This window comes from Colletotrichum karsti (assembly GCF_011947395.1).
Source record: "Colletotrichum karsti strain CkLH20 chromosome Unknown Scaffold54, whole genome shotgun sequence".
NCBI lineage: Eukaryota > Fungi > Ascomycota > Sordariomycetes > Glomerellales > Glomerellaceae > Colletotrichum > Colletotrichum karsti.
This window is the reverse complement of record NW_024065954.1, coordinates 223,312-245,739: the sequence shown is the minus strand read 5'-3', so window position 1 is coordinate 245,739 and position 22,428 is coordinate 223,312. Positions and strand designations below refer to the sequence as shown.

The 22,428-nt window shown below is 53.3% G+C and overlaps 8 protein-coding genes across 8 annotated transcripts; 2 read left to right on the top strand and 6 right to left on the bottom strand.

Moving 5' to 3' along the window:
* Window positions 1-358: 358 nt before the first annotated feature.
* CkaCkLH20_12109 (uncharacterized protein) lies at window positions 359-922 on the bottom strand (the record flags this gene model as incomplete). Its single annotated transcript, XM_038894823.1, has 1 exon — window positions 359-922. The coding sequence occupies one exon, from the start codon at window positions 920-922 to the stop codon at window positions 359-361; it is 564 nt and encodes a 187-aa protein (XP_038739903.1).
* A 1,034-nt stretch (window positions 923-1,956) lies between these two features.
* On the bottom strand, window positions 1,957-3,045 carry CkaCkLH20_12108 (uncharacterized protein; the record flags this gene model as incomplete). Its single annotated transcript, XM_038894822.1, has 3 exons — window positions 1,957-2,208; window positions 2,287-2,779; window positions 2,873-3,045. 3 exons carry the CDS (start codon window positions 3,043-3,045, stop codon window positions 1,957-1,959), a joined length of 918 nt encoding a protein of 305 aa, XP_038739902.1.
* An 822-nt stretch (window positions 3,046-3,867) lies between these two features.
* Window positions 3,868-4,980, bottom strand: CkaCkLH20_12107 (uncharacterized protein; the record flags this gene model as incomplete). The annotated part of the gene is made up of 1 exon (XM_038894821.1): window positions 3,868-4,980. One exon carries the CDS (start codon window positions 4,978-4,980, stop codon window positions 3,868-3,870), a length of 1,113 nt encoding a protein of 370 aa, XP_038739901.1.
* Window positions 4,981-5,863: 883 nt separating this feature from the next.
* On the bottom strand, window positions 5,864-7,291 carry CkaCkLH20_12106 (uncharacterized protein; the record flags this gene model as incomplete). The annotated part of the gene is made up of 1 exon (XM_038894820.1): window positions 5,864-7,291. The coding sequence occupies one exon, from the start codon at window positions 7,289-7,291 to the stop codon at window positions 5,864-5,866; it is 1,428 nt and encodes a 475-aa protein (XP_038739900.1).
* Window positions 7,292-8,914: 1,623 nt separating this feature from the next.
* Window positions 8,915-10,903, bottom strand: CkaCkLH20_12105 (uncharacterized protein; the record flags this gene model as incomplete). The annotated part of the gene is made up of 1 exon (XM_038894819.1): window positions 8,915-10,903. One exon carries the CDS (start codon window positions 10,901-10,903, stop codon window positions 8,915-8,917), a length of 1,989 nt encoding a protein of 662 aa, XP_038739899.1.
* A 1,907-nt stretch (window positions 10,904-12,810) lies between these two features.
* Window positions 12,811-14,034, top strand: CkaCkLH20_12104 (uncharacterized protein; the record flags this gene model as incomplete). The annotated part of the gene is made up of 4 exons (XM_038894818.1): window positions 12,811-13,069; window positions 13,125-13,484; window positions 13,542-13,670; window positions 13,721-14,034. The coding sequence occupies 4 exons, from the start codon at window positions 12,811-12,813 to the stop codon at window positions 14,032-14,034; spliced, it is 1,062 nt and encodes a 353-aa protein (XP_038739898.1).
* Window positions 14,035-14,283: 249 nt separating this feature from the next.
* CkaCkLH20_12103 (uncharacterized protein) lies at window positions 14,284-17,174 on the bottom strand (the record flags this gene model as incomplete). The annotated part of the gene is made up of 2 exons (XM_038894817.1): window positions 14,284-16,939; window positions 17,092-17,174. 2 exons carry the CDS (start codon window positions 17,172-17,174, stop codon window positions 14,284-14,286), a joined length of 2,739 nt encoding a protein of 912 aa, XP_038739897.1.
* Window positions 17,175-21,132: 3,958 nt separating this feature from the next.
* On the top strand, window positions 21,133-22,027 carry CkaCkLH20_12102 (GANP/Nin1/mts3/eIF-3 p25 family protein; the record flags this gene model as incomplete). The annotated part of the gene is made up of 2 exons (XM_038894816.1): window positions 21,133-21,681; window positions 21,749-22,027. The coding sequence occupies 2 exons, from the start codon at window positions 21,133-21,135 to the stop codon at window positions 22,025-22,027; spliced, it is 828 nt and encodes a 275-aa protein (XP_038739896.1).
* Between the last annotated feature and the right edge of the window lie 401 nt (window positions 22,028-22,428).

Here is a 22,428-nt window from a genome sequence, read left to right as displayed (position 1 = left end):
CTACGAATTTTTGCCGACGGAATCACGAAGGGAGATGCCAGTCCAACTATCACAGAAAGCGAATGTTTTGGGGTCTAAATAAAAGAAGTGATAGGGACAGGACTTGCAGTTGTAAGAACAATGCCCAAGGTCTGGCCAGCCTCCCAGGGAAAGTCAAGACACCGACGTTCGACCGAGAGGCGTAGATTTTCCAACAACTTCCGCTCTCACGGCGAGAACACATCACATACATATCCGTCATTGAAGAAAAGTAATCAAACACATGAGCGTATGAACGAATGACAAGAATGGAAGCCCCTAACTCTCCTCACTTCTTACGTGTGTTCTCCTGACCTATTTCTATGCTCAAAATGACACCTCAACCAAGACAGATAGGCACACCCTGCTGGACCTTGCCAAAGATCTCCACAGAGCCATCCCAGCGGAAGTAGCTTGCCGTGTACCGGACACACACCGCATCCATCTGGCTAAGGGCGTAGTTGATGTCAACAAGGTCGAGGCTGCCGCTGCTGTGGGGTGCGTTGATACAGTAGTATACGAGGACTGCTTCTCGAATGTAGCCCACCCAGTTTGGGCTGTTTCCGGACTCGAGATAGTGTTGGCCGTTCGCGCCGACGTGATTCTTCCAGTCCTGCACGGCGGAGTCGGTACCGGAGTGGTCGAGGGCATTTCCCCAGCAGTCGACGAAACGCTTCCCGAGGCGCGAGGCGGCTTCACCTTCGACAAGGTCGCGCTCCTGGAGAGTTCCTTCCCAGCCGGAGGGCGGCTCGATGGTGAAGCGCTTGGCTTCAGTGGCTCCAAGCTGCTTGACACTCATAGTGCCGTTTGAAAAGGTGGTGCCTTCGTAAAAGCCATCAGAAAGTGCCTGAGCCAGGCCGGCGATGGCAAGAACAGCGATCCGAAGAGTGTTGGTGAACTTCATGGTTTATAAGGACGATTGATTTGACAATGGAATCAGTTAATCAATGACGGTTGCTTGGTGTGTTTTCAGAGAAAGTTGAAGTTGAAGAAGTATGTGTGTGGTTGATGGTTGATAGACTACGGGAACTTGATGGAACTTATATACCCGTGGACTCTTTTCTTCGGAACAAAGCACTTCTGTAGGTAAGCACCATGTTCTTATCTAGACGACTTCTTATCTAGCTAACTCCAAGGTTAAGACATCGCGATCCTACTTGCATGGCCATGCCGAGCAGTCCTGTTGGTACCACTGACTTTCTTTCACAGACTTTGAGATCATTGAGGCCAATCGATATTCCACGCCCCACTGAGGGGCTTTCGACCTGATACTTGATCTCAGGCTCTTATGCATGTCATCTCATGTGCACAACCGGTGCCCATACGAGAAAACGCGACGAAAATCATGTAGTATGCGTCCTAGATGATCAAATATTGCAACTCTATGCCTATGTTTAAGCCAGCCATCATGCTGTGCCACCAAACACTAGGTTAGAGGATTGCCTATCACTACTTTGAGAGGCTCAATGTAGCTGTAGCGCGAGTTCCTGAGCCTTTCGCTGGCAAATAGGATTCGAATTCTCAGGGCAGAGTCGAAAACTCTCCAGTAACAGTAAATTGCGTAGAGTCTCACAGACAAATATAGCTCACAGGTTCAATTAGGTCTCCGCCTTCGGTATGACAGCAGAGAATGTGCCAAGGAGTGCGTCAAAGTACACCGACGTTGATTTCGAAGTGATAACACGGCTCCGAAGAATCAAAAACTGGTTTTGATGACGATGAGGTAGAGTAACTGTCGGATACTGTGGCGGGTATCTATGTTGCTTTCCAACTGCTCTGCATGCTCCAAATATGCGCCTTGTAACATCACATACAACCTTCCACGAAAGAAATAACTTTAGCCTATTAAGTATATCCAGATTCCAATAACACTGAAACGAAACATACTTGCACTACTCCGAACACTGAGTGCTTATCTTGGACGTGCTCTGAAGAAGCTCACGCATCTTGCTCTTCGTCGTCGTTAACCCGGTAGTGAATCCTCGAAAGACCGTAAGAGTCACTGGAGGCCAAGAGATAAAGCACCAACAGAGTAGCGAACGAAGGCCAGACCCTGAGGAAAACGTCGATCACCATCATGTATCTATAAGCACTAGGAAAGGGAGCGAAGCGTGCTACGAGGATGGAGATCACAGTCCAGAGGAGAGTGCTGAGCCAGAGAGACGCAGAGACGAGCAAAAGCGTGGCGGCCTGAAGAGATAAAAGATATGTCAGCATCTTCCGGTCTCGGGGAAGATTTTGTGCAAAATGTCAATGAGTTTCCCGTACCTTCGCCACGGGACTGTCTCTTTCCTTCCTGCGAGCCGCAATGGCGTATACGGTGACGGCGAGGGCAGTAACAGTGAGGATGCCCAGGTTGATATAGTAAAGATATTCCCGGGCAATGTTTATTCTCACGATAGTATCGTAATCGTTGAAATTTCCAGATCCCCTCGTACTGCTCAGCATGGCTACCATAGCGACCCCGAGTGAAAAGACGGCAAGGGCGATCAGGGCAAGGAGTGCGGACACCCCGAGCGCACCCTTTTGGCCGATGCGGAACTGCTGGGTCTCGTTTGCTCCGGCACCGATACGGAGCTGGGTAAAAGCATGCGCAAGGTAGAAAATGGCGAGAAAGAAGGTTACTTGAGCGCCGATGTCAAGAAATAAGCTGACAACGTAAAAGTAGCTGATGATGTCAATTTCAAGGGAGTGGCCCCAGTACTGGCGGGAGAAGATGACCAATAACATAATAGACGCGATGAAGCTGAAAAGATGAGATCTATGATGGGGTCGGGCGAGTCAGAACATATCATATTTCCCCAACAATTACATTCAAGTGTAAACGCAGGCGCAAAAATGAAGGTTGACCTACGCGCTCCAAAGCCCGAAGGCGACTTTGGTAAAGTCGACCCATTTGAGGGTGTAGTCATGCTTGGCACCCGGCTTGGACAAGACGAGAGCGAAGATGGCCATAGCTGGGAAGAGAACTAGACCAGTGAGGATGGTCTGAACCAACTGTGGAATGTCCCATGTATGCAGACCCATGATTGAAGTTGTCTTATCAAGAAACTTGTCCGCATGTTGAACGTTAAATGTGTGCTCGTTGGGTACGGCGAGATGCTGAATAGAGCGGAGAGGGGAAAAGGGTTGCTGCATTGTACCTATTGCGCGGCGTGCTGCAATTGTTGATGATAGAAGCTGTCTTTTCCTTTGCTGTTATGTCGATGAGTAAGATCTGGTTCAACAAGTCGACAAAATAACCTCCGATTAGGTACGGACTGACAAACACTTTAAGTAATTCATGAACCGGGTTTCCAGGAGCTTACGATTTTGGGGATTCATTCTTGACCTTGGCAACATTTCACCCTGGCCGGGCGACTGCTGTGCCGCACAAGCACCTCAGCAAGATGTGGTCTAACCCCAGTTTGTACTGGACTTCGTTCGGCCAAGAGACGATTTGACCATCCAGGCCCCGAACTAACCAACCAAAGTGAATAAAAACAAGGCGACAATGCAGATGCACCGGAGACGGCGCGCCGCTGCGCCTTCAGTCCCGAGAAGCCAGTCAAATCGCTAAGGTAGCGAAGTTCATATAATACCCCGCAGTCAGTCATGTTTCTCAAGGGCGCTACAGTGAGGAAAACCTGTGATGCTTGTTAGTGTTACCTCGCATGTGAGGATGTCTCAGTCAGTGTCCACGAAAGTCCACGTGGCTCGTGATGACGACGCAACTCAGCGCGTTCATTCAGCTTGAGACCTTTTTTCTTTCCCTCCATCATTTATACTCTCTTAAATCCAACTTGATATGATTTTGATGTATTCTGAAAATCGAAATGCCAGGGAAACTAGAAACAAGCAAGGCCCGCCTCACCCTCCGGCCATACCCCCGCCGCTCCCCATTTGCCCCATCATTTGATTCCATCCCGCATCCCGCCTGCCAAACTCCACAGTTCTGTTGAGCTCCTCGTCGATCTCCCTTTTCAAGTTATCCACGTACGTAGACAGCGTCTGTATGTGCTCGATAATCTTCGCCTTCACCTCGGGGTCTTTGATCTCGTCGTTTGCCAGCATACTGGTCAGTCTGTCCAGACAAAGCTGAGCAAGACCTGCTGGAGGACCTATCGTCAGAGGCCCTACATATTCATACCTCTTATTCGCTGCTCCTTCAAACCATTCCCAATCTTCCGACTTCTTGTCGACGATGCTAGTAGCAAGGAGCCTGACAAAATGTTGGCAGTTGTTGCTCACAACATTATACCGGCCGAAGCTTTGTGCTACCGCCACGCAAATCTTGTCCACTTCGTCCTTTGTTTTGGTAGTCCACCCGAGGTGGATGACATACAGAAGCCCAACGTTGTCTTTGTAAACTCGTGGCACTTGGGTCTGTCGAATTGCCTCTGCGCGTTGTGCCATCATCGGATCGTGATCCTTGTCTTCGCGAATGACTTGCTCGTAGTACCTGGCGAATCCCGACGTGTTGCTGACGTCCTCGACAGCATCTCTAGCGGCGAATGCTTCCACCGGCTGGTCTGCTTCGTTCTGGAAACCGCCGGCCTCGAGATCATACGGATCATACCGGATTCCGTTGCGTTTTCTTTCCCTGAGCTCGTACTTGTACCGATGCGTCAAGAGCGCCCAGTGCCTGAAGTTGGCCATGTTGGCGTAAATCGACAACCAGATGGGCTCCCCATGTGAGGTATCCCGTTCGTTCTCCAGGCGTGATGTCGCTCGGCCTCGAAGATGCTGTTGCCATCCGTTTTGAAGTTTTGATATGATCTGTTCTTCAGAAGAATCCGCTGGGATGTCTAGCTTGGTAAAGTCGAGGTTCCTCGCCACGACACGAGACTTTCCAGATTCGCGAAACTTGCTGGACTTCACGCAGACCGCGCAAAGACCCAAAAAGATGACGATGGCCGAGATCACCCCGGCAGCCGTTCTAACGTCGCGGGATGGATCATCTTCCGTGTTTTCAAATCTCATCGGCACTCGTTACCCGCGGAGAAGTTGGCCAAGTTCAACTTTCCAGCACTGATTCAGACAGGCGCCTTGTGGTTCGTTTAGCGTGCAGGTTTCGTTCGACTGTTGCTGTTGATTATTCTCGTCCCTCGGCAATGAAAACTCGTCTATTGCCAAAGAAACATAACCAACTGATGGTCTCTGTGGAAGCGGTCTCTGCCAGGCGCCTTTATAACATTTTGTAGCTTTTAAAGTCAAAATGGCATCAAAATTTGCACATTTGTAGGGAAATGGGTGTGTAAGAACACTATGATTCATAGCCTGTCGGGTTAGGCAACCGCATCACGGATTACTCGGTTAAACAGCAATCTGGCCTGCTGATGGGTGTTTGCTGAGGCTTTTGGGTAGCAATGAGCCTACGACTACCGAGCCAGCCAATTGGGCGGCAAGGATAAGGCTCGTTCTGCCTTACATGCATGATCCTCCAGGCGGCTGATTTCGAACTAGAAGTGGACAAATTGCCTTCGATCTTCTCGGATCCTCCAGTTCTTGTTTCTCTTCCTTGAATCTCACTTGAACTTTTCAAGAGACTGGCTCCTCCGATATCGTGCTTCAATTTCTGTACCTCAGCCCCTCTTGCACTTCATGAGGCTTTGGAGTTGCTTGAACAGTTCCGAAGACACAAGAGGGGGGTGCTACTGGTTATTGCGCCTTTTTTGCCAAACGGCTTGATCACCACTCATATTCCATCCCAACTATTTCCTGGTCGAGGGGTCAACCATTCAAGAATCACATGCTTTTCACTGTTGGGAAAGAACTGAGTTGTTTCAAAAGTATCAACTTTTGGATTTTCCTGATGGCTGACGAAAACTAAAACGACTTACAAAAACATTGGGCTGGACCATTCTCACTTTCTAAGCTCCTTGAAGACCTTTCCAAACATCTCTTTCACGGGAGTGATCGGGGTCCTTGGAGTTTTCGGGGTGGCTGTACGATCATGGTCAGGACGGAAGTGGGTTTGGCTGTCGCGAGTATGATCAGGACATCCGTGATCGAACCCCAGTTCGTACTTCGGCCTCCGACTGCCACGGGGGATCAGGTCAAACGACTCCATGACGCTCCTCAACGGTCGGAAAAGAGGATCATTAGTACAATGAAGAAGACCCTGATTCAGTTCGTCAGCTGACTTTAACCATTCTAGTGGGAAGACCACCGCGTCCTCCCAACCCAGAACAGCAACAACATGACCATGTTCGTCAACGAGGACGTTTCCGGTGTGCAGATTCAAGCTCCTGAGAAGGAGTGGCTCATCTGAATTGGGGTCGACGTTCTTGCGGTGCATGTAACTGAAAAGCTTCCGGCAAGGCGTTCCTCGGGCTTCAAGTGTGCTGTAAAGCTTCATTTTCCTGATGTGCCGGTCGCCGGAGTCCATGTCGTGGTACACCGCGTCAAAATATGCGTCAAAGTAATGTTCGAAAGATGGGAATGGATCGCTGCTGGTCTCAATCTTGGAAATTCTCGCCGCGACGTCGAACTGTTTGGACACCACCCTGCCCAGAAAATCGTAACAGGTGCCCTGGTGGACATGGAACCCGGCGATTACCTTGCCTTGCTCGGGGCGAGCAAAGGTCATTTTCTTAAAAGCACCATGAATTTCCGAGAAGGTTTTCGCAACAGCATCCCTGTTCATAGCAGGAGCTTTCATACCTACTGGTGCAAAGCCCTGTAGACCCGTCTCGCATGTGCAGTATCGATTGTCGATGCACTTCTCGAGGACAAATCCCTGCACGGGCTCCATCATAAGCCACTCCAGTTGAAGCTGGTTCTGCGCAAAGGAGTCAAACAAGTAAATTTTGGGCGTCAGGGAGTTGTATTCGGCAACCCAGGACATCGTGGCGATTTCATGCTCCAGGCGCGGCCCGGCCCAAGGCATGGCATCCTCTGGGTAGTGCAATGGTAGTGTGAATCGCAGGTACAACTTCTCGGGCAAGGTCATGGGTCCCTCGCCGGGGGTGTCCTGTGGGGTGTAGAATCTGACCACGAAGTACACGTTCGTGAATCCAACTCCCAGGAGCTTTACGCTTTTAACCCGCGGGAAGTAATGTGTTTTGGTGACGGTGTACCAATCCAGCATCTGCTTGACGTCGCGGGTGCTAGGGGTTGCGTCCGGGTTCCACTGAGCGAAGTCAACATTGTTGTAGTCCTTTTTAAAGACGACATACCTGGATATCAGCCGTCGGATCGCCTTCGGAGTGCGGTTTTCGCGCCATTTCATGAGTGCCTCCTCATATTGCTCGGGGTTGAGATTGGGAAAGAGGGGGATGCGGACGGGCATAACGTGAAGGGGGTTTGCCACGAGTAAATGACGGGGTACACAGGGTGAGGTCGACATTCTGATTGTAGCCTGAGAGAGAATATCAATGTAGTTGAGGCGGTCGTAGGCGAGTTATATGATCAAAAGGTTTGATTGAAGAAGGGCTGTTTTTTGTGTGTGAATGTGTGAATGCTTATTGTTGGTTTTGTGATGGTAATGCTGGACTCGTAAGATTTAGGTAGATTTATTGCTGTAGTTATAAAGCCAGATGGACTTGAGAGTCGTCTCCGGATATCTTTGTTGCTTTTTTGGAAACAATCCATGCTGTCCAGGAACCAGCCATCAATCCGAGGGCTATCCTTAGAGTTTCATTCAGTCAATGGCTCGCTAGGAACGTTTTCCGTACAAAGACTTTGTCAAGATATTTCTTTCCACAGCATACTTTACAAGGACAGTCACTGCCAATGAATCTTTCTTTGATTCTTTACATCCAAATATTATATACCCTGTGGAGCTATTCAAGGGCGATTGAATGACACTCCCTGTCTTGCATGGGACAAAAAGTCCAGATCCTTGACTAAAACCCATCCACTCGCAATAACTCACAAATCTTGTCCTTGCTCTTTTTCCATATCTCGGATGAATTACAAAAATATTCTGGCGAATCCGGTCTCCGAGAAGATGCTGGACTTCTCTCATCTTATCAGTTGACTGAGCTGAGGCTTGTGATCCGAAAGCTGGTTCCTCAGCATCCCCACTGCACCCGAGTAGACGCGTGTAAGAACACCCAGCGGGCTGTATTTTCTCATAGAATAGTAGGTGAAATGGGTGAAAATAAATCTTCTACTAACCAGCCATTGTGCCGACATGCCGCTATCATGGCATGGAAGCCTCGATAATGATTTGACGGCTGCGGTCTCATCCCCTCAGGTGACATCAACAATGTAGAAACATGATGCTGCGGACCAGTATGAAATCATTAACAACTACGAGAACATTTCAATCCGCGTCCACATGTAGACCTGAGTGATGCTTCGGAGAATGAAGAAACAAGTTTTAAGCAGACACATGCCCTTGCTGTTTACCAGTCTATTGCCTTCTAGCTCTGAACGCACGATTCGTCTGCGTCTTTCGTAGTAAGTCGGCTTCTTCCAAACGCTGTATTCTGCCTCTCAAGTAGATTGAGAAAAATGCTTGTTCTGTCTGTCGCGCCTTGAAGCCTTGAGTCATCCGCTGGAAGGCCAGCAGTCTTACGACCAAAGTGGTGGTATCCCTGTTCCATTGTTTTTCTATTCTGTAATGCTTTTCTCATACAAAGAGTCCGCCGCCCCAGAAATACACTTGGCCATGTTCAAAGTGAAAAGTCTTTCCGTATCCATCATCGTCATCGTACCAGTCCGGCCGCCGTTTTGCAAAAGAGAACTCCGGGTATATCCATCATAAGGGGCTCACCCCAATCGTTCCGACTTAATAAAAACACAATTGTCCGCAGGCGTCAGCATATTCTCCCCATGGTCGTCTGTCTCTGCTATCGTTGTCCACCGGCGTTGCCATAACACGTCAAACTCATCATCGATCATCGTCTCCATCGTTCGTCATCGGCCAGCCGCCGCTATGTTTTCTGCACACACCGTGACTCGTAACTTAGTTCCTTCCCCGTCGATTGAATCGGTCTGGTGTTCTGTCTTGCTGACCCGAATGCATCATGGCCATCGGTGCCTGGGGCGGATAGTTAGACCCCCCGCGGCGATTGTTGGAGAGGGCGCGCATTTCTGAGGATAACTGCTTAAGTCGATTCTTGAGGAAGCTGACCTCGCTTTGAAGGCTCTGGATGGCATTGTCTCGGTCTCCAATTTTCTTAGACTCGGTTGCCAGCTTTTGAATCGTGATCCTATCGAGATTCGTCTGCTTGTCGCCCAAAGACTCCAGTTTGTGGGCCATGGACCCTTGTCTCTCCGCTAAAGCTTCTAGGCCCCCAATGGCCTCACATCTATCGAAGAAATTCTGACAGTTGTTGCCGATGTCTTTGTAAAGACCCTCAAGATTACTGATTCTGTCGCGCATTGGCTCAGCTGTCTCAGCCACCTCAGCCCGCATGTTCGCCATGGCTGCCTGGTACAGCTCGTTGTCGATCCCTGACTTCTTCCCCTGGTTCAGGTGTGCAAATTGCTGCATCAAGCTGGCGACAACGGCCATTGGATCCTCGGAAGAAGAGGGGTACATGCTTTGATTAGGTGACATGGTGGATGCAGGCGTCATCAGAGGAGACGGCGAGCTCAGGGTTGAAGAGGCAACGGAAGGATGAGGCAGTTGAACAGATAGCTGAATATGTGGCGCCTTCGCAAGCTTTGTCGACTTGAGTGTTGTCGTCTGAGATTTAGGTTGCGCGGACTCATCAGGATGCGTGTGGTTTGTAGCGGTCTGCTCAGTCTCGACAATGGTACTTTCGGTAGTCTCGACAGCCATGTCGGTGGTCCTCTTGGTCTTAGTGCCGGATGTAGCACCTGCTTTAACAGTTGGTGAGGGTCTTCGAGACGATGACGTATTCTTGGGTGTTCCAGCAGCGTTCTTGGTCTTGATAATCTTGCTTGTGTCGCTCTGACGGGAGGGCGTGTCTCGCGAATCGTCGAATGTCTGGAGTGCCTTGGGTCTGTTCAGGATCTCCGAGGAGTTGATGACATGACACTTCCAGTGCATTCTTTGCCACTTCTTGTACTCGTCTTCGTCTGCCTTCCGGGCGCATCGTCTCAACTCCTCGTGGATGTGGATAAAGCAAGCCTTCACAATGTCGTTCTTGTGGATGCGATCGAGAATGAGGACCGCAAGGAACTGCATTTCCTTCTCATCCAGGTGCTTCGAGATGCACCAGGCAGCCCAGATCTGGGTCACTCTAATGTTGTTCTCTTGTCGCTTGTCTCTGAGCTCTGCATCAGAAAACTCAGCCAATACCATGATGGCGGCAGCGCTGCGGATGATGGGATGACCGCGACCAGAGACGAAGACGGAGCGGGCGACCATGTCTTGTCCAACCTGGGCGAATTGGGCAGCTTGCGCCAGGGAGAGCTCGCGAACTCTGGAGCTCTGGGGCTTGGTGACATGGCGGGCAAGCTTGGCGATTTGGATGGCGTGGATTTTCTGATTGTCCTCCCAATACAGGTCGCGGAAATCCTTCTCGAGACCGGCCTCTGCCACAAGGTCGAACCACTCGCGGATGTTGATCAGAGACCAATTGTCGATTCGGATGAATGCCTCGGCCAGAAGGTAGCGCTTGATGCCAACGAGAGACTGCTGACCATTCTTCAGGGCGGCCTTGGTGGGCCCGAAGAACTTGTTGGAGCCCAGCGAGCGCCTCTCGTCTTGCTTGCAGTCGGCCATGTCCTCGACCATCTCGTCCAAGACATACTTGAGAGCCGGGGTGGACAGAAGCTCTCCGCGCATGGCTTGCTTGATCTCATCCAAGGGGTAAGTAAGCCTCAGCTTGGAGCTGACGAGCTTCTGCTTCTTGACAGGAATGTTGTCAGTGTAGTCGTTTCCGTCATCGTCGGTGTCGGCGAACGCAACGCTGCATGGCCTCTTCTGCTTGAGAGCATGCGGCGACGCCATCCGGCTGCGGGCCGAGGCTCCGTTCGCCATGGTGCTGCTTGTTGTGTAATCTGTTGTTCTGAGTTAGCCGAAAGGATCGCTGAGTAGTGAATGAAGATGTCGGGCGAAAACGAAGGACTGAAGGTATCTTCGGAACTCGAGACCGAGATCAGGGTGTCGCGTGGAGGTGCGACGAGGACAAGCAGGCGGACAAAGCATAAGAGGGGAGAAAAAAGGGCGCACTCACCATGTTTGTAGTTTTGGCGCCGAATGATTTATCTCGTATGTATGTTGCGGGTGAGGATGCCAATGGCGTCGCCGCGCGGGTGGTGCAAGAACGCGGCCAACCTTTAAGGTCGAGGTCGAAGTTGAGGTGAGTGAGGGTGGGGTGGAGGAGGGACGGAGGGATGTCGAGGAAATGGTCGACCAGGAGATTGTTGACCACGCGAGAGAGAAGGAGGGAGAGAGAAAAAAAAGAGAAAAAAGGAGGGAAGAAAAAGAAAGAATGGGCGCGTCTACCACTGGACTGCAGTCGATCGCGTCGCGTCGACTTCCGTAGAGGTGAATTGGCAACAAAGTCCAAGGGTGAATGCGAGATACCTAAGGTGAGGTAGGGTAGCCAGCCCGCTACACTACGAAGAAGCGTAGTGTTTTTGTTTGCAGTATCAGGAAAGAAGCGATCTCAAGACGGGATGGGATGGAAGACGACCGCTGCGGAAGGTTTGGTGCTTTCCCAAGCGGCAATTATCACCAGCCTCAATCAGCAATTTCCGTCACCAAAACCCAAATACTCGGAATCTTTACAAAAATACACCAATTTTGCTGGGACGGCGGCGAGCGGCGAAAAGGAGACCTAAGGAAACATGTTCGTTTTGTACTCGAAATGGGGACGGACCGCAGGAAAACACCAACACCAACCAACCCCGCCATCCTGCCAAAGCAAACAAAATCCGAAGACGTTACTCGATGAGACCGACGGGTAGATGCAATATGAAAAACGCGTCGAGACTCCTGCAGATCGCTCATCAAAATCACCGTGCATGGTAGGTTTGTTTGCTCACCCCGATCGGGAAGATTGTCCCGGAGGCCTGAGATTGTCTACACGGCGCACCGTTTCGATCTCGCCATGATTCAACCACGCAGCAGTCGACAGCAATTGACACCAAAAGATTCCATACCTGAAACATATGAAAGAGCTATCCAGGTTGACTCTCGTTTGGCGGTTGGAGCTCGGGAGGACCATGTGCGTCGCAACTCTCATTTAGCTACACTAGCAGGCCTTAAGCGGATAATGCGTCTAATCGACCATTGAATCCTCAGCGAGTACTGGTTGGTGGACGGCGGCGGTAAGAGTGTGACTGTGACGTGGAGTGACAGTGGCTGCATCTTCACGGCTACTTGCATCGATTTCCTTGGCACCAATACAGCGACGATGCCTTCCATCCTAATTGAAGCTTTCTTTGTAAAAGAAGAGATGAACTTGACAGAAGTCAAGCTTTGCTGATTAGACCCAAACGCAATAGTACCGCGCCTGAGCAAAACGGGGAAAGGTTAATGACAAGCTAGCCCTCTGGAACACCATCATCGAACACAGCTGGGAGTCTCGCATGATATGTTTCAAGAAGCTCCATCACATTCGTTCCGATGTCAATAGAAGTTGCTTATGCATCCCATCCCACAACACCGGACCTCCCACCGGCTCCGCCCTCCGCGCCTGCTCACATAATCTCCTCCGGGCCCCGGTGGGATACCACCATTTGAAGCCCAACCAACGCCGTTCATGACGACAACGAAGCTCAGAAACAATATCTTGGCCGCCTCTAACGGACTTAATTCTGTCTCAACAGTCCGAACGACCAACTTTCATAAAAGCCAGCAAGCTCTTCCTCATCTCTCACCATGATCAATTTCAGCCCTCAAGCAAACGCATCTCGAGCCCATCACCCCAAGACCTCAACATGGCGCCCCTTACCATTCAGGATCCCGCACTCCCAAAGAACAGCACCGTCGTAGTCTCCGGCGCGAATGGCTTCATCGCAAGCCACATCGCAGACCAGCTCCTCGCCGCCGGCTACCTTGTCCGGGGTACTGTCCGCGATCCTTCCAAAACCACCTGGCTATCCTCCCACTTCGACAAGACCTACGGCGCAGGGCGCTTCACCCTGCATGCCGTGCCCGAAGTAACCAAAGATGGGGCTTTCGATGAGGTCGTCAAAGGTCACCGCCCTGCCAGTATTGGGTCCAGACTACTCTCACTAACACTCACCGACAGGAGCCGACGCCGCGATCCACACAGTCGCAATCATGAACATGGACCCTAACCCCGATAACGTAGTCCCTCCCAACGTCGCCGCGACCCTCTCCATAGCCCGCAGCGCCGCCGCCTCTCCGTCCGTCAAGCGTCTCGTCTACACCTCCTCCTCCGGCGCCGCCGCGATGCCGAAGCCAGGCGTGCCGTACGAGGTCAAAGCGGACACCTACAACGAGGAAGCCGTCGCCATCGCCTACTCCGGCAAGGGGCCTGGTGGGCTGGCTGGAGGTTACCTCGCCTACTCTGCCGCAAAGACCAAAGCCGAGCAGGCACTATGGAAGTGGTTTTCCGAGGAGAAGCCCGGATTTGTGTTGAACTCGAGTGAGTCGCAGTGCGACCGTTTGTGCCTGACATCTACTGACCGAGAACCTCGTGTAGTCGTCCCGAACGCCGCACTGGGTAGGGTTCTCCTTCCAGAGCACCAAGGCTTCCCGACAGCAGTTGGGCTTCTCAAAGCGCTGTGGCAAGGCCATATATCGCCGGAGCTCATCTCCATGTTCCCAGCTCGTAAGTTTCGACGGGGTGAAAGACGAACAGCTTGATCTGACGCAAGGTAGAATGGTTTTGCGACGTAGTCGACATCGCTCACATGCACATCGCCGCCCTTCTCTCCCCGGACGTCGAATCAGAACGCCTGATCGCGTACGCTGGCCGCTTCACCATCAACGATTTTCTGGCCGTCTTTCGGGAGACGCAATCAGACCGCAGCTTCCCGGCCGACGTGCCCGATCTCGCCGAAGACCAAGGCACTGTCGCCAACGAGAGGGCGACTGAGTTGTTGAAACGTGTGCGAGGAGGACAGAGCTGGACCAGTTTGAGAGACTGCATTGCCCCTTTGGCTGCTCAATATGCTGCTTCTGAGACCAAGTAAGCAAGGATCTCGGACGAGTAAATGGTTCAAGACCGCATTCGCGAGCAGACTTTGGCATAGACATGATCAAATTTCTTGCAATTGTTCTTCGGGTGCTGTTGTACTCCCGCTAGCCATCTCTTTGGCCTGAATGGAAGTCTATCTACATGCACGAACGCTCCAACCACCCCCGGTATCAAAGTGGAAAGCATCACATCGTCAAGTGGCTGTGGTATCTGAGAGAAATTTACATCACGATCTGTACATTTGTTAGCAAAGTGCTCCATATGTCAAGAGACGAGATGAACTTACGCAGTCCGAATCATCCTTGCCCTTGGGAATACCCATCTCCTCGAAAGTCGCGGGTCCCTGGCCTGTCGCTTGTTTCTTCGGAGGAGGCATTGTTGCTGCGCTGGGAGCCGGGCTGGGCTTCTGCTGGGGTCGCGGCTGAGACGAAGGGGGCGCACTGCCAACGCGACCGGGCTGCTCAACGAGATCTGGCCTGTTGGCATAGGGTCGAGGCGCGCCGCCGGGTCCGCCCTGTGGACGCGGGTTACCCGAGGGACTGAGCGGCAATGAGTCGACGCGCGAGGGCGCGCCGTTGGGTGCGGCACTAGGCGGTCTGCCATAGCCATATTGCTCGGCAGGAGGGATGGATGACATTCTCGGACCATAGTCACGGCCGGGCTGCGCATGTACGGGTTGGCCGTAATCGCTCGGTCCGTACCCTTGCTGAAATGGAGGTGACGGCTGAGGTTTGGCGAACTGCTGGGGGCCCTGCTTGGTGAGCTTGTTCGCGGCCGGGTTTGAGGGAAGACCAGGAGACATGGGGTACGGCTGGGTGGTAGCCGGTCGGGCGCCAGGGCCCGGGCTCGGCTGTCTGTGTGCGGACTGGTCCCAGCCGCCCGTCATGGGACGGCCCCGCGGGTCCGCGCCAGCCGGGGGAATCATATTGCCCATCGACTGCGACGGTCGCACGTTGCCAGCCATTCCCTGGGGGCCAGGTCCGGTACGTATTCCGAAGGCACTGCCCGGGCGGTCAGAGTGAGGGCCAGCAGGAGGGCGGCCACCGCTGCTGTAGTGAGGAGAGAGCTGCGGACCAGCCCCAGGTCGCTGGCCGGGCCGATCATCCTCGGGGTACGGGGCCGTTGACTTTGGCCGGTTGAGGTTGAGAGGCGCTGGCCTGTCGTCTTCGGGGTACGGCGCAGCTGATTTGGGTCTAATTGCCAAGTTGGCATCAAGATTGACGTTGAAGGCGTTAGGTCTGCCGCGGCTGCTGGGTCTGGACGGATCGGGGAAGTCAACGTTGTCTTGGGCAACAGTCGGGTTGGCTCGCGGAGACGGATGGGGAGATGTCCGGGCAGATGTGTTGGTGGGGTATCCGGGGTCGGTAGGGGTGGCCGGCGCGCTCTCCGAAACCGTCGGCATCTGCTTGGGCTGCTTGAAGCGATCAGGCCGCTTGCCGCGCTGAGACCCATGCTGGGACTTGATCCTTGTGAGCGTCGTTGTCTCGTGGTCGGCCTTGGTCAAGCTCTTAGAGTGATCCAAGGCCTCGAGGCGACCGACGGCGTCCTTGTTGCCGTGATCGGCTGCTGCCTCATACCAGAATCTGGCCTGGCGAAGATCCTTGGGGACGTAAACACCGATTTCGTAGTAGTAGCCCATCGCAAACTCGCCCGTTGGCAGCTTGGCGTTGGCGGCGTCCTGTGCGTACTTGAACGCGAGCTGCTCATTCTTATTGAAGATGCCCTCGTATCCGAACAGAAACCAACGACTGACTCCAAGCGCAGCTTCAGGCTGACCCTGCTGAGCGGCAAGGCCGTAGTAGTGAATGGAGTAAGCCGGATTGAAGTCGCAGCTCAACTGGCAGAGCTCGTAAGCCTGGCCAATCTTCAATTGAGCCTTGGCGAAGCCGAGGTAAGCCGCCTTCTCGACGTACATCTTGGCCAATGGCAGGTCGACAGGAAGCAACGCCTCGGGAACTTCGATGTCGGGAAGATCTTTCGCAAGGAGCATACCATAGACGTAAGAACCCTGTGGCGCATCCTCGTCCGACAGGTCTGCTGCTTCTCTGATGAGATCCAAGCCGCGTTGGTAGTCCTTGGGGTGGTTGTGCTGGCCCAGCAGGCTCATCATTCCCAGGCGGTACATGGCTGCCGAGTCTTTGAGTCGCAGGCCTAGGTAGTAGTGCTCGACGGCCTTGCTGTAATCGTTGGAGTTCTCGAACAGCATGCCCAAGCGGTACTCAGCACGCGCGTAGCCGAGCTCTGCAGCGCGAGTGTACTTTGCATAGGCATCTCTCTTGTCAGGACGGCAGCCGAACTTGCCAAACTCGAGCCATTTCGCCTTCATGAAGAGCGCCTCGGGATGCTCTTGGCCAACCAAGTATTCGACGATGTTGAAGGCGTCGGTACGCAGCTCGTGCTCGACCTTTGGTGTTTGACGGCCGCTCTCCGGGTCCCTGGACCTGGCTTCGGAGACAATCTCGGCCCAAGCCAAAGTGTCACGAGCCCAGGACAGCTGCATGGAAACATTGTTGGAGTGCAGGACATGTTCGCGGGCGTTCCACAAAATCTCCTCCTTCTCCTCATCGGTTGGGGGTATATTGTCGCCCTTCACCTTGGGAAAGGGGGAGAAGGACGGCGTCGCGCTCGGCCGCATGGTATGGTGACTGCCGCTCGCGCTGTCCTCGTGAAAAGGTTTGAAGTTGTCGGAAGAGGGCGCGGCAGCGGAGGGGTTGGTGTAGCCCTTGGGGGGCAAGGCAGGTGCGCCAGCGTCGGTGGGCTTGAGAACGGAGGACAGGGACGGCTCGCGGCCGTGACGGTTAACGATGTTGGGGTCGCGGCGGTTCGGGTCGACTTCGCGGGCTTCGAGTTCCATGCGCTGAAGGTCGTTTTGCATGTTCTGGGGGACCTGGGGCGTCACACTGGAGAAGAGATCATGTCAGCAACAGGCTGAGAGAAAAAGGGAACAAAGGCTCGGCGCCGCAGGATGGCGGCCCCATCGCCAGTTGTAGCGGGCGGATAGGAGGACCCATGAAATGATCCGCCCAAGATTAAAATGAAAGAATACGCGTACCGCTGAGGCGAAGGTGCAACGACCTCGGGCATGTAATAGTCGTCGAACCCTCCAGGGACGAAGGTTGCGCCGAAGTTGGACATCTCGGGCTCTTCAGTTGTGTTTTTGGGCTGAGGTGCAGCTGCATAAATAGGAGGTTACCAGTCAGCGGGGGGTTGACTCGAATGACGTTTAGGTTGGAGCCACCGCTAGCTTTTTTTTCTTTTCTCCTGGGCTCGTTTTGCCTGTCAGGTAGGTGCTCTGCTTTGCTGACACTGCTGTGGCCGGCCGCCTTCTGCTGGAGCCCCCGAGTTGCTAATGTGCTGGGTGCTGCCGGGTTGTCGTCTGACGGTCTCTTTCCTCTCTGGACCACTCAGCCAGGATCGGGTCAGGGCCAGAATCGGACGGGGGAAAATAGGCGAAAATGAGGAATAAGAGGCCGGGCTGACTTGAGTTGTGGCTGTCTGCTGTGTAGGTATGTAGGTTTGTATGTATGTACCTTGGTGTGGGTTGCTGAAGGGCGGAAAATAGGCCTCTTCCTGTTCGCTCTGAGGTGCCCAAGATTCGCTCTCACTCGCTCTCTCGTTGTCTCTTTGGCCAGTGGTCTCGAAGGAATGACACTGAGTGCGTCCGGAAGCGGGGTGGAGAGGGACGAAGCTCAAAGCATCGGAATTTGCGACGGCGGGCCCTTTCTTTTTAGCGTGCAGACATGTTGTTCGCGTCCCCTTTTTTTGTGCTCAGTTTTGGCTAGTGAAACATTGGAGCTCGACTGGATGGGTGTGCCAGGTGCCAGAGTCGCATTTCTCTTCTCTTGAGGAACAGGGTCAAGAGGAAGGGGGATCGCGCGTGTCCCCATGATTTCAGGAGCGGGACTTGTCAGGGAAGTTATAGAGAAGGAGGGGTTCGTTGTGAGATGCCGCTCCACCGCCCACCCAAGCCGCAGCACCAAGTGCGAGGTAACTTAAGGGATGTCACCGCTAGGACTGCGTAGTTTGCTGTTGTTTGTGCCCCGCGTGGCCGTTGGCTTTGAGAATGTGCTGCCGCGTGCTGCAAGCTGAAAGTCGAAAAGGGACTTCGTCTGTACTTGGTGGATGGCGCAGCAGGGGGTGGCCGGTTGTGCTGATCAGGTACAGAGTACCGAAAGGTAATCGAGAGTGGCCCAGGATGAGGCATGTAATATAGGCAATATGAATAGCCGTTGGCGAGCCCTTCCATTATTCGGCGCTCGTCCATCCCGTCTGCGACTAGGATGGCTCCTTTGACAAGCATAATGTAGGCGCTGGAAGTCCGTGGTAATTCAAACGGCAGAAAGCGAGAGGAGCGAGTGACGGCGTATCGTCATCGAAGACCTCAGCAGCCATAATCCTTCAAGGGGGCGGTTTGGCATGTGCACATGGCACCCAGGTGCATAAGGCGGCGCAGGGAGGGCGTGCTTGACTGTAGTGTGGTGTACGTATCTCGACTGCCATATTCGATCTGCCCGTGATATCCTTCGCGCGGACGGTGCCGGTACGGAATTTGTTCGAAGAAGAGACGAGCCAGCGTCAACAGCAGCGTAGCAAAGCAGAGCTGGGGTGTAATAAAATGAGATGCTTCAGGAATCTAGACCGGAGCAGCTGAGGAAGAGGGGAAAGGGGGAGCAAGTCCAATTTTGACTTACCGATTTGGTGCCAACGGTTTGAAGAGCCGGAGATGGAATGCGGTCCAGGTCCAGCGGGAGTTCCACCGCGACTGTTGGCGCCGTCGTTTGGTGGATCTCGACCGGATGCCGGCGCAGGGCCCTGGAGATGCCGCGCGTATGGCCATGTGTATTCGTAGGAGTTTGTCATGTCTTGCCTGTCGGTTGAACGGCGAGAGAAGACGAAGGTTTGTCAGTGCCGGCTGGGATTAAGGTAATTCTAGATCGACAAAATGGGAGGCAGTCGGGGCGATGACTGGATGGCCTGGCCAACAGCTCCGAAAAATTGAGACTCATGCGGCTTGGATAAAAGACACCAAGACGAATGAACAGAGGAAAATTGAAAATATACAGAAAAGATGGGACAATAATCCGCACCCGCCCTATCCGGCCTTCCATGTAGGTGAGATAGGCAGCTGCGCAGAAATATTGGATGTTGATTCTTCATTTGACAGAAGGCAAGTGCGCACCTGCCAATCGTGCCTTCCTATTACTGCTCCCGCCTTCCAGTTAGCGGGCAGGGTTGTTTCTTGGGCAGTAAAGTCGCTGTTCCAACGGGACGCTCAGGTCAACATGGAACCTAATGGAATGGACACTTACACTCATGCATCTTTGCACTTTGATTCTGATATGTTCATGGCCAGTCCAGGTGAACCATTTCCCGATAGGCGGGTGCTTGGGTACAGGCCAGGTACCTGGCCCTGGTCCTCCCATTGTGCGCCTCTGCTCAGCCACAACATCGAGACTATGTTTCTATGTTTGGAAATCAAGACTTTTTGAAGGTGACATTCAATCCCGCAACTGGCCCCGTTGGCTCCCAGCCGAGGAGAATCTCGAGCTTCTTGTAATCGCGCAAGATGTGCTAGGAAGCGTCAGCCTAGTCATCATTGGAACTGCAAATTTATGACTGCTCAGGGGCTTGAATAGCTGCATCCTGGGTCGATCTGGTTATACCCTGCAATATCTTGCACAGATGACATTCCGCAACTGGATGTAACCGCATATCATCAACTCGTGGCCAGACCAGATGAAACATCGTCCTCAGAAGCCGCACAACAACAAAGTCGTCTTCCATGACCTTCCACCAGTCATCCCAGCCCCCCTGAACTCCACGTCTCAATGGAGGCCCACGGCAATCATCCCATCTCTCCTGCCAGCCGAAATCGTCTTCCCCCTCCCAGGCTGTGCCCTGTAGCACTAGCCACCACATAAGCCTGACAGTCCACGAGGCGCATCGCGGGCGCTCATGCGTAATCGCCTCAAAGGGGCAGGTAACTTGAAACACCGCGTCAAAATCCCAACGTTCCCGGCTCGTCAAGCAGCCGCCGCTCTGCCGCGCGCGACCAACTACATTCCAAAGCCGTCAAGAATACCACGGCTTGCTTCGCCATCGGATTCGTGGGCCGGTGGTGCTGCGGCAGATCAACACAGCTTGGAGTTTACCCAATTGTGTGGACGGCGACATTCCTGTCAGCACCTAAAACTTCCAGCACGGAATCCGACACTTCCGCGGCCAAGTGACTTTCAATTGTTTATGTACGAGCAAAGTACCTGCCTAGGTGTCCAGTACGCTTGCAACAACCATGATCGACTTCCCATGCTGCATAGTGGTTCAAGTAGGGACCGAGTCATAAGGCTGAGTAGTTTCCATACCAACTAGCCGCCGGTCTACGCCGTCGAACCTGTTGACCGATTGCGCTTGGAGCTGGTCACGGGGCATTGGTGCGAGAATTGGCCTTATATCGCTGCCGATCGCGGGCTCTGGTTGAAAGGCGGCCATTCGGAATCGCGTGACCTTCACTTCGAGCTATCCACAAGTGTGAAGCGCGTTGCATCAGTAGCGTAAGTAAAGAATGCTTCGCTTGAATGGGCTTAGTCGAATCATTTTGGACGTGGAAGCTGGGGAACTGCAAATCTGACTGTGAGACCCCTCACCGAGATCTAACTTGGCAAGGGTGACAATTGACCGAGGCTGACCGATATCCACCTACCGACGGGAGCCCAGCTAGTCGGATGACGGAGAGTTTTACTCCGTAGCACGTGATCGACTACTTCACGGCCACCTCAGAGCTTCCCCGGTGGTATCCGAAAGCGGCTAGCACCACCTCGACAGACCCCAGCACGGCTCCTCCCAGCTTGACGGCACCTTTCGTCAGCCTCTCAGCCTAGCAGCCAAACGCAGCAACCAAACACCACCGCAAGCAATCAATACAACACCCAGAGCATCCGGACACAACATCACCATCACAACCAACGCCAGCAAACCACGTCCACAACAACCCCCAGCGATACATCCGTCTCTAACAAGTGCAAATATACCTCCCTAAATCCAATCGACGGAACCAAGATCCCTAGTCCCCTCTGCAACAGCGCACCCCGCCACAATGGCCGACCGCAGCCTCCAACAGATTCTCACCACTCTCCGCCAAAAGGGCTCCTCCCTCTCCTACAACGACTCCGCCGCCCACCTCTCCAAAGCCAAGCTGCACCTTCTTCAGCTCAACGCCCTTACCCCTTCCTCCACAACCTCCGCCGACCTCCTCGCCCTCGCCCGCGAGACGTACGAACTCGGCGCCCTTGCCTCCATCCGCGCCAAGAACCCGGACGCCTTCACACGCTACGTCCAGCAGCTCCAGCCCTTCTACGAGCTGCCCTCGAATGTCCTTCCACCCAACGTCCCCGAGCGCAACAAGGTTACCGGCCTGTACCTGCTGCTCCTGCTTACCCAGGGCCGCTACGCCGAGTTCCACTCCGAGCTCGAGAGCCTGGCCAACCGCGAGGGCGGCGGCGATAGCGGCGCCGTCGAGGGCGACAGATACCTGGGTTACCCCATTCGTTTGGAGAGATGGTTGATGGAGGGGAGCTACGACCGTGTGTGGAACGCCATGAAGAGCCGTGACGTGCCCTGCGAGGAGTACGGCGTCTTCTCAGAGGTACGCTGGACCCGATATTCTTCTTCCTTCACATTGTGGCAGGGACACGCGCTGACAGACACCACAGATTCTTACCTTCCAGATCCGCTCCGAAATCGCCTCCAGCAGCGAGCGTGCCTACCCGAGTCTGCCCATCAGCTCCGCAAAGTCCCTCCTCTTCCTCGACTCCGAAGGCGATGTCATTTCGTTTGCCCAGCAGCGCGGCTGGATCCTGAAGGACGGCCAGATCCTCTTCCCCGATACCGCTGAGGCCGCCGCCGAGGATGGCACCCAAGAGAAGGAGATGAGCAAGATGGTGATAGAGAACACGTTGGGCTACGCCAGAGAACTCGAGACCATTGTGTAAAAGACGATCGTGGCTGAGAAGAGGGTGGTTGTTTTCAGTTGTACTACTAATATCACGCGATAGACCATGAAATTGGGGGCATGGACATTGGAATCCAGGCTTTGGCGTTTGACGGTCTCCGCAGCAATGGCACATGCGATAAACACTGGTGATATCTGGAGTACGCAGTGCTCATTAAACATACTGCTATCGACGTCATAGATGTGATGAAATAGACGAAAGGTTCGGGAAAATGCGCAGCACCCTGGAGTTAAAAGAAGCATCATGATCAAAAGATGACATATATTCGTCTCCCGCAAACTATTGCTAACAATCAAAAGTCTGGGACTTCATTCAGACCTTCGGCCCTGTCTACAGTAACTTTTCCCAAGACCGCCCACTTCTGGCCGAGAAAACTGCGT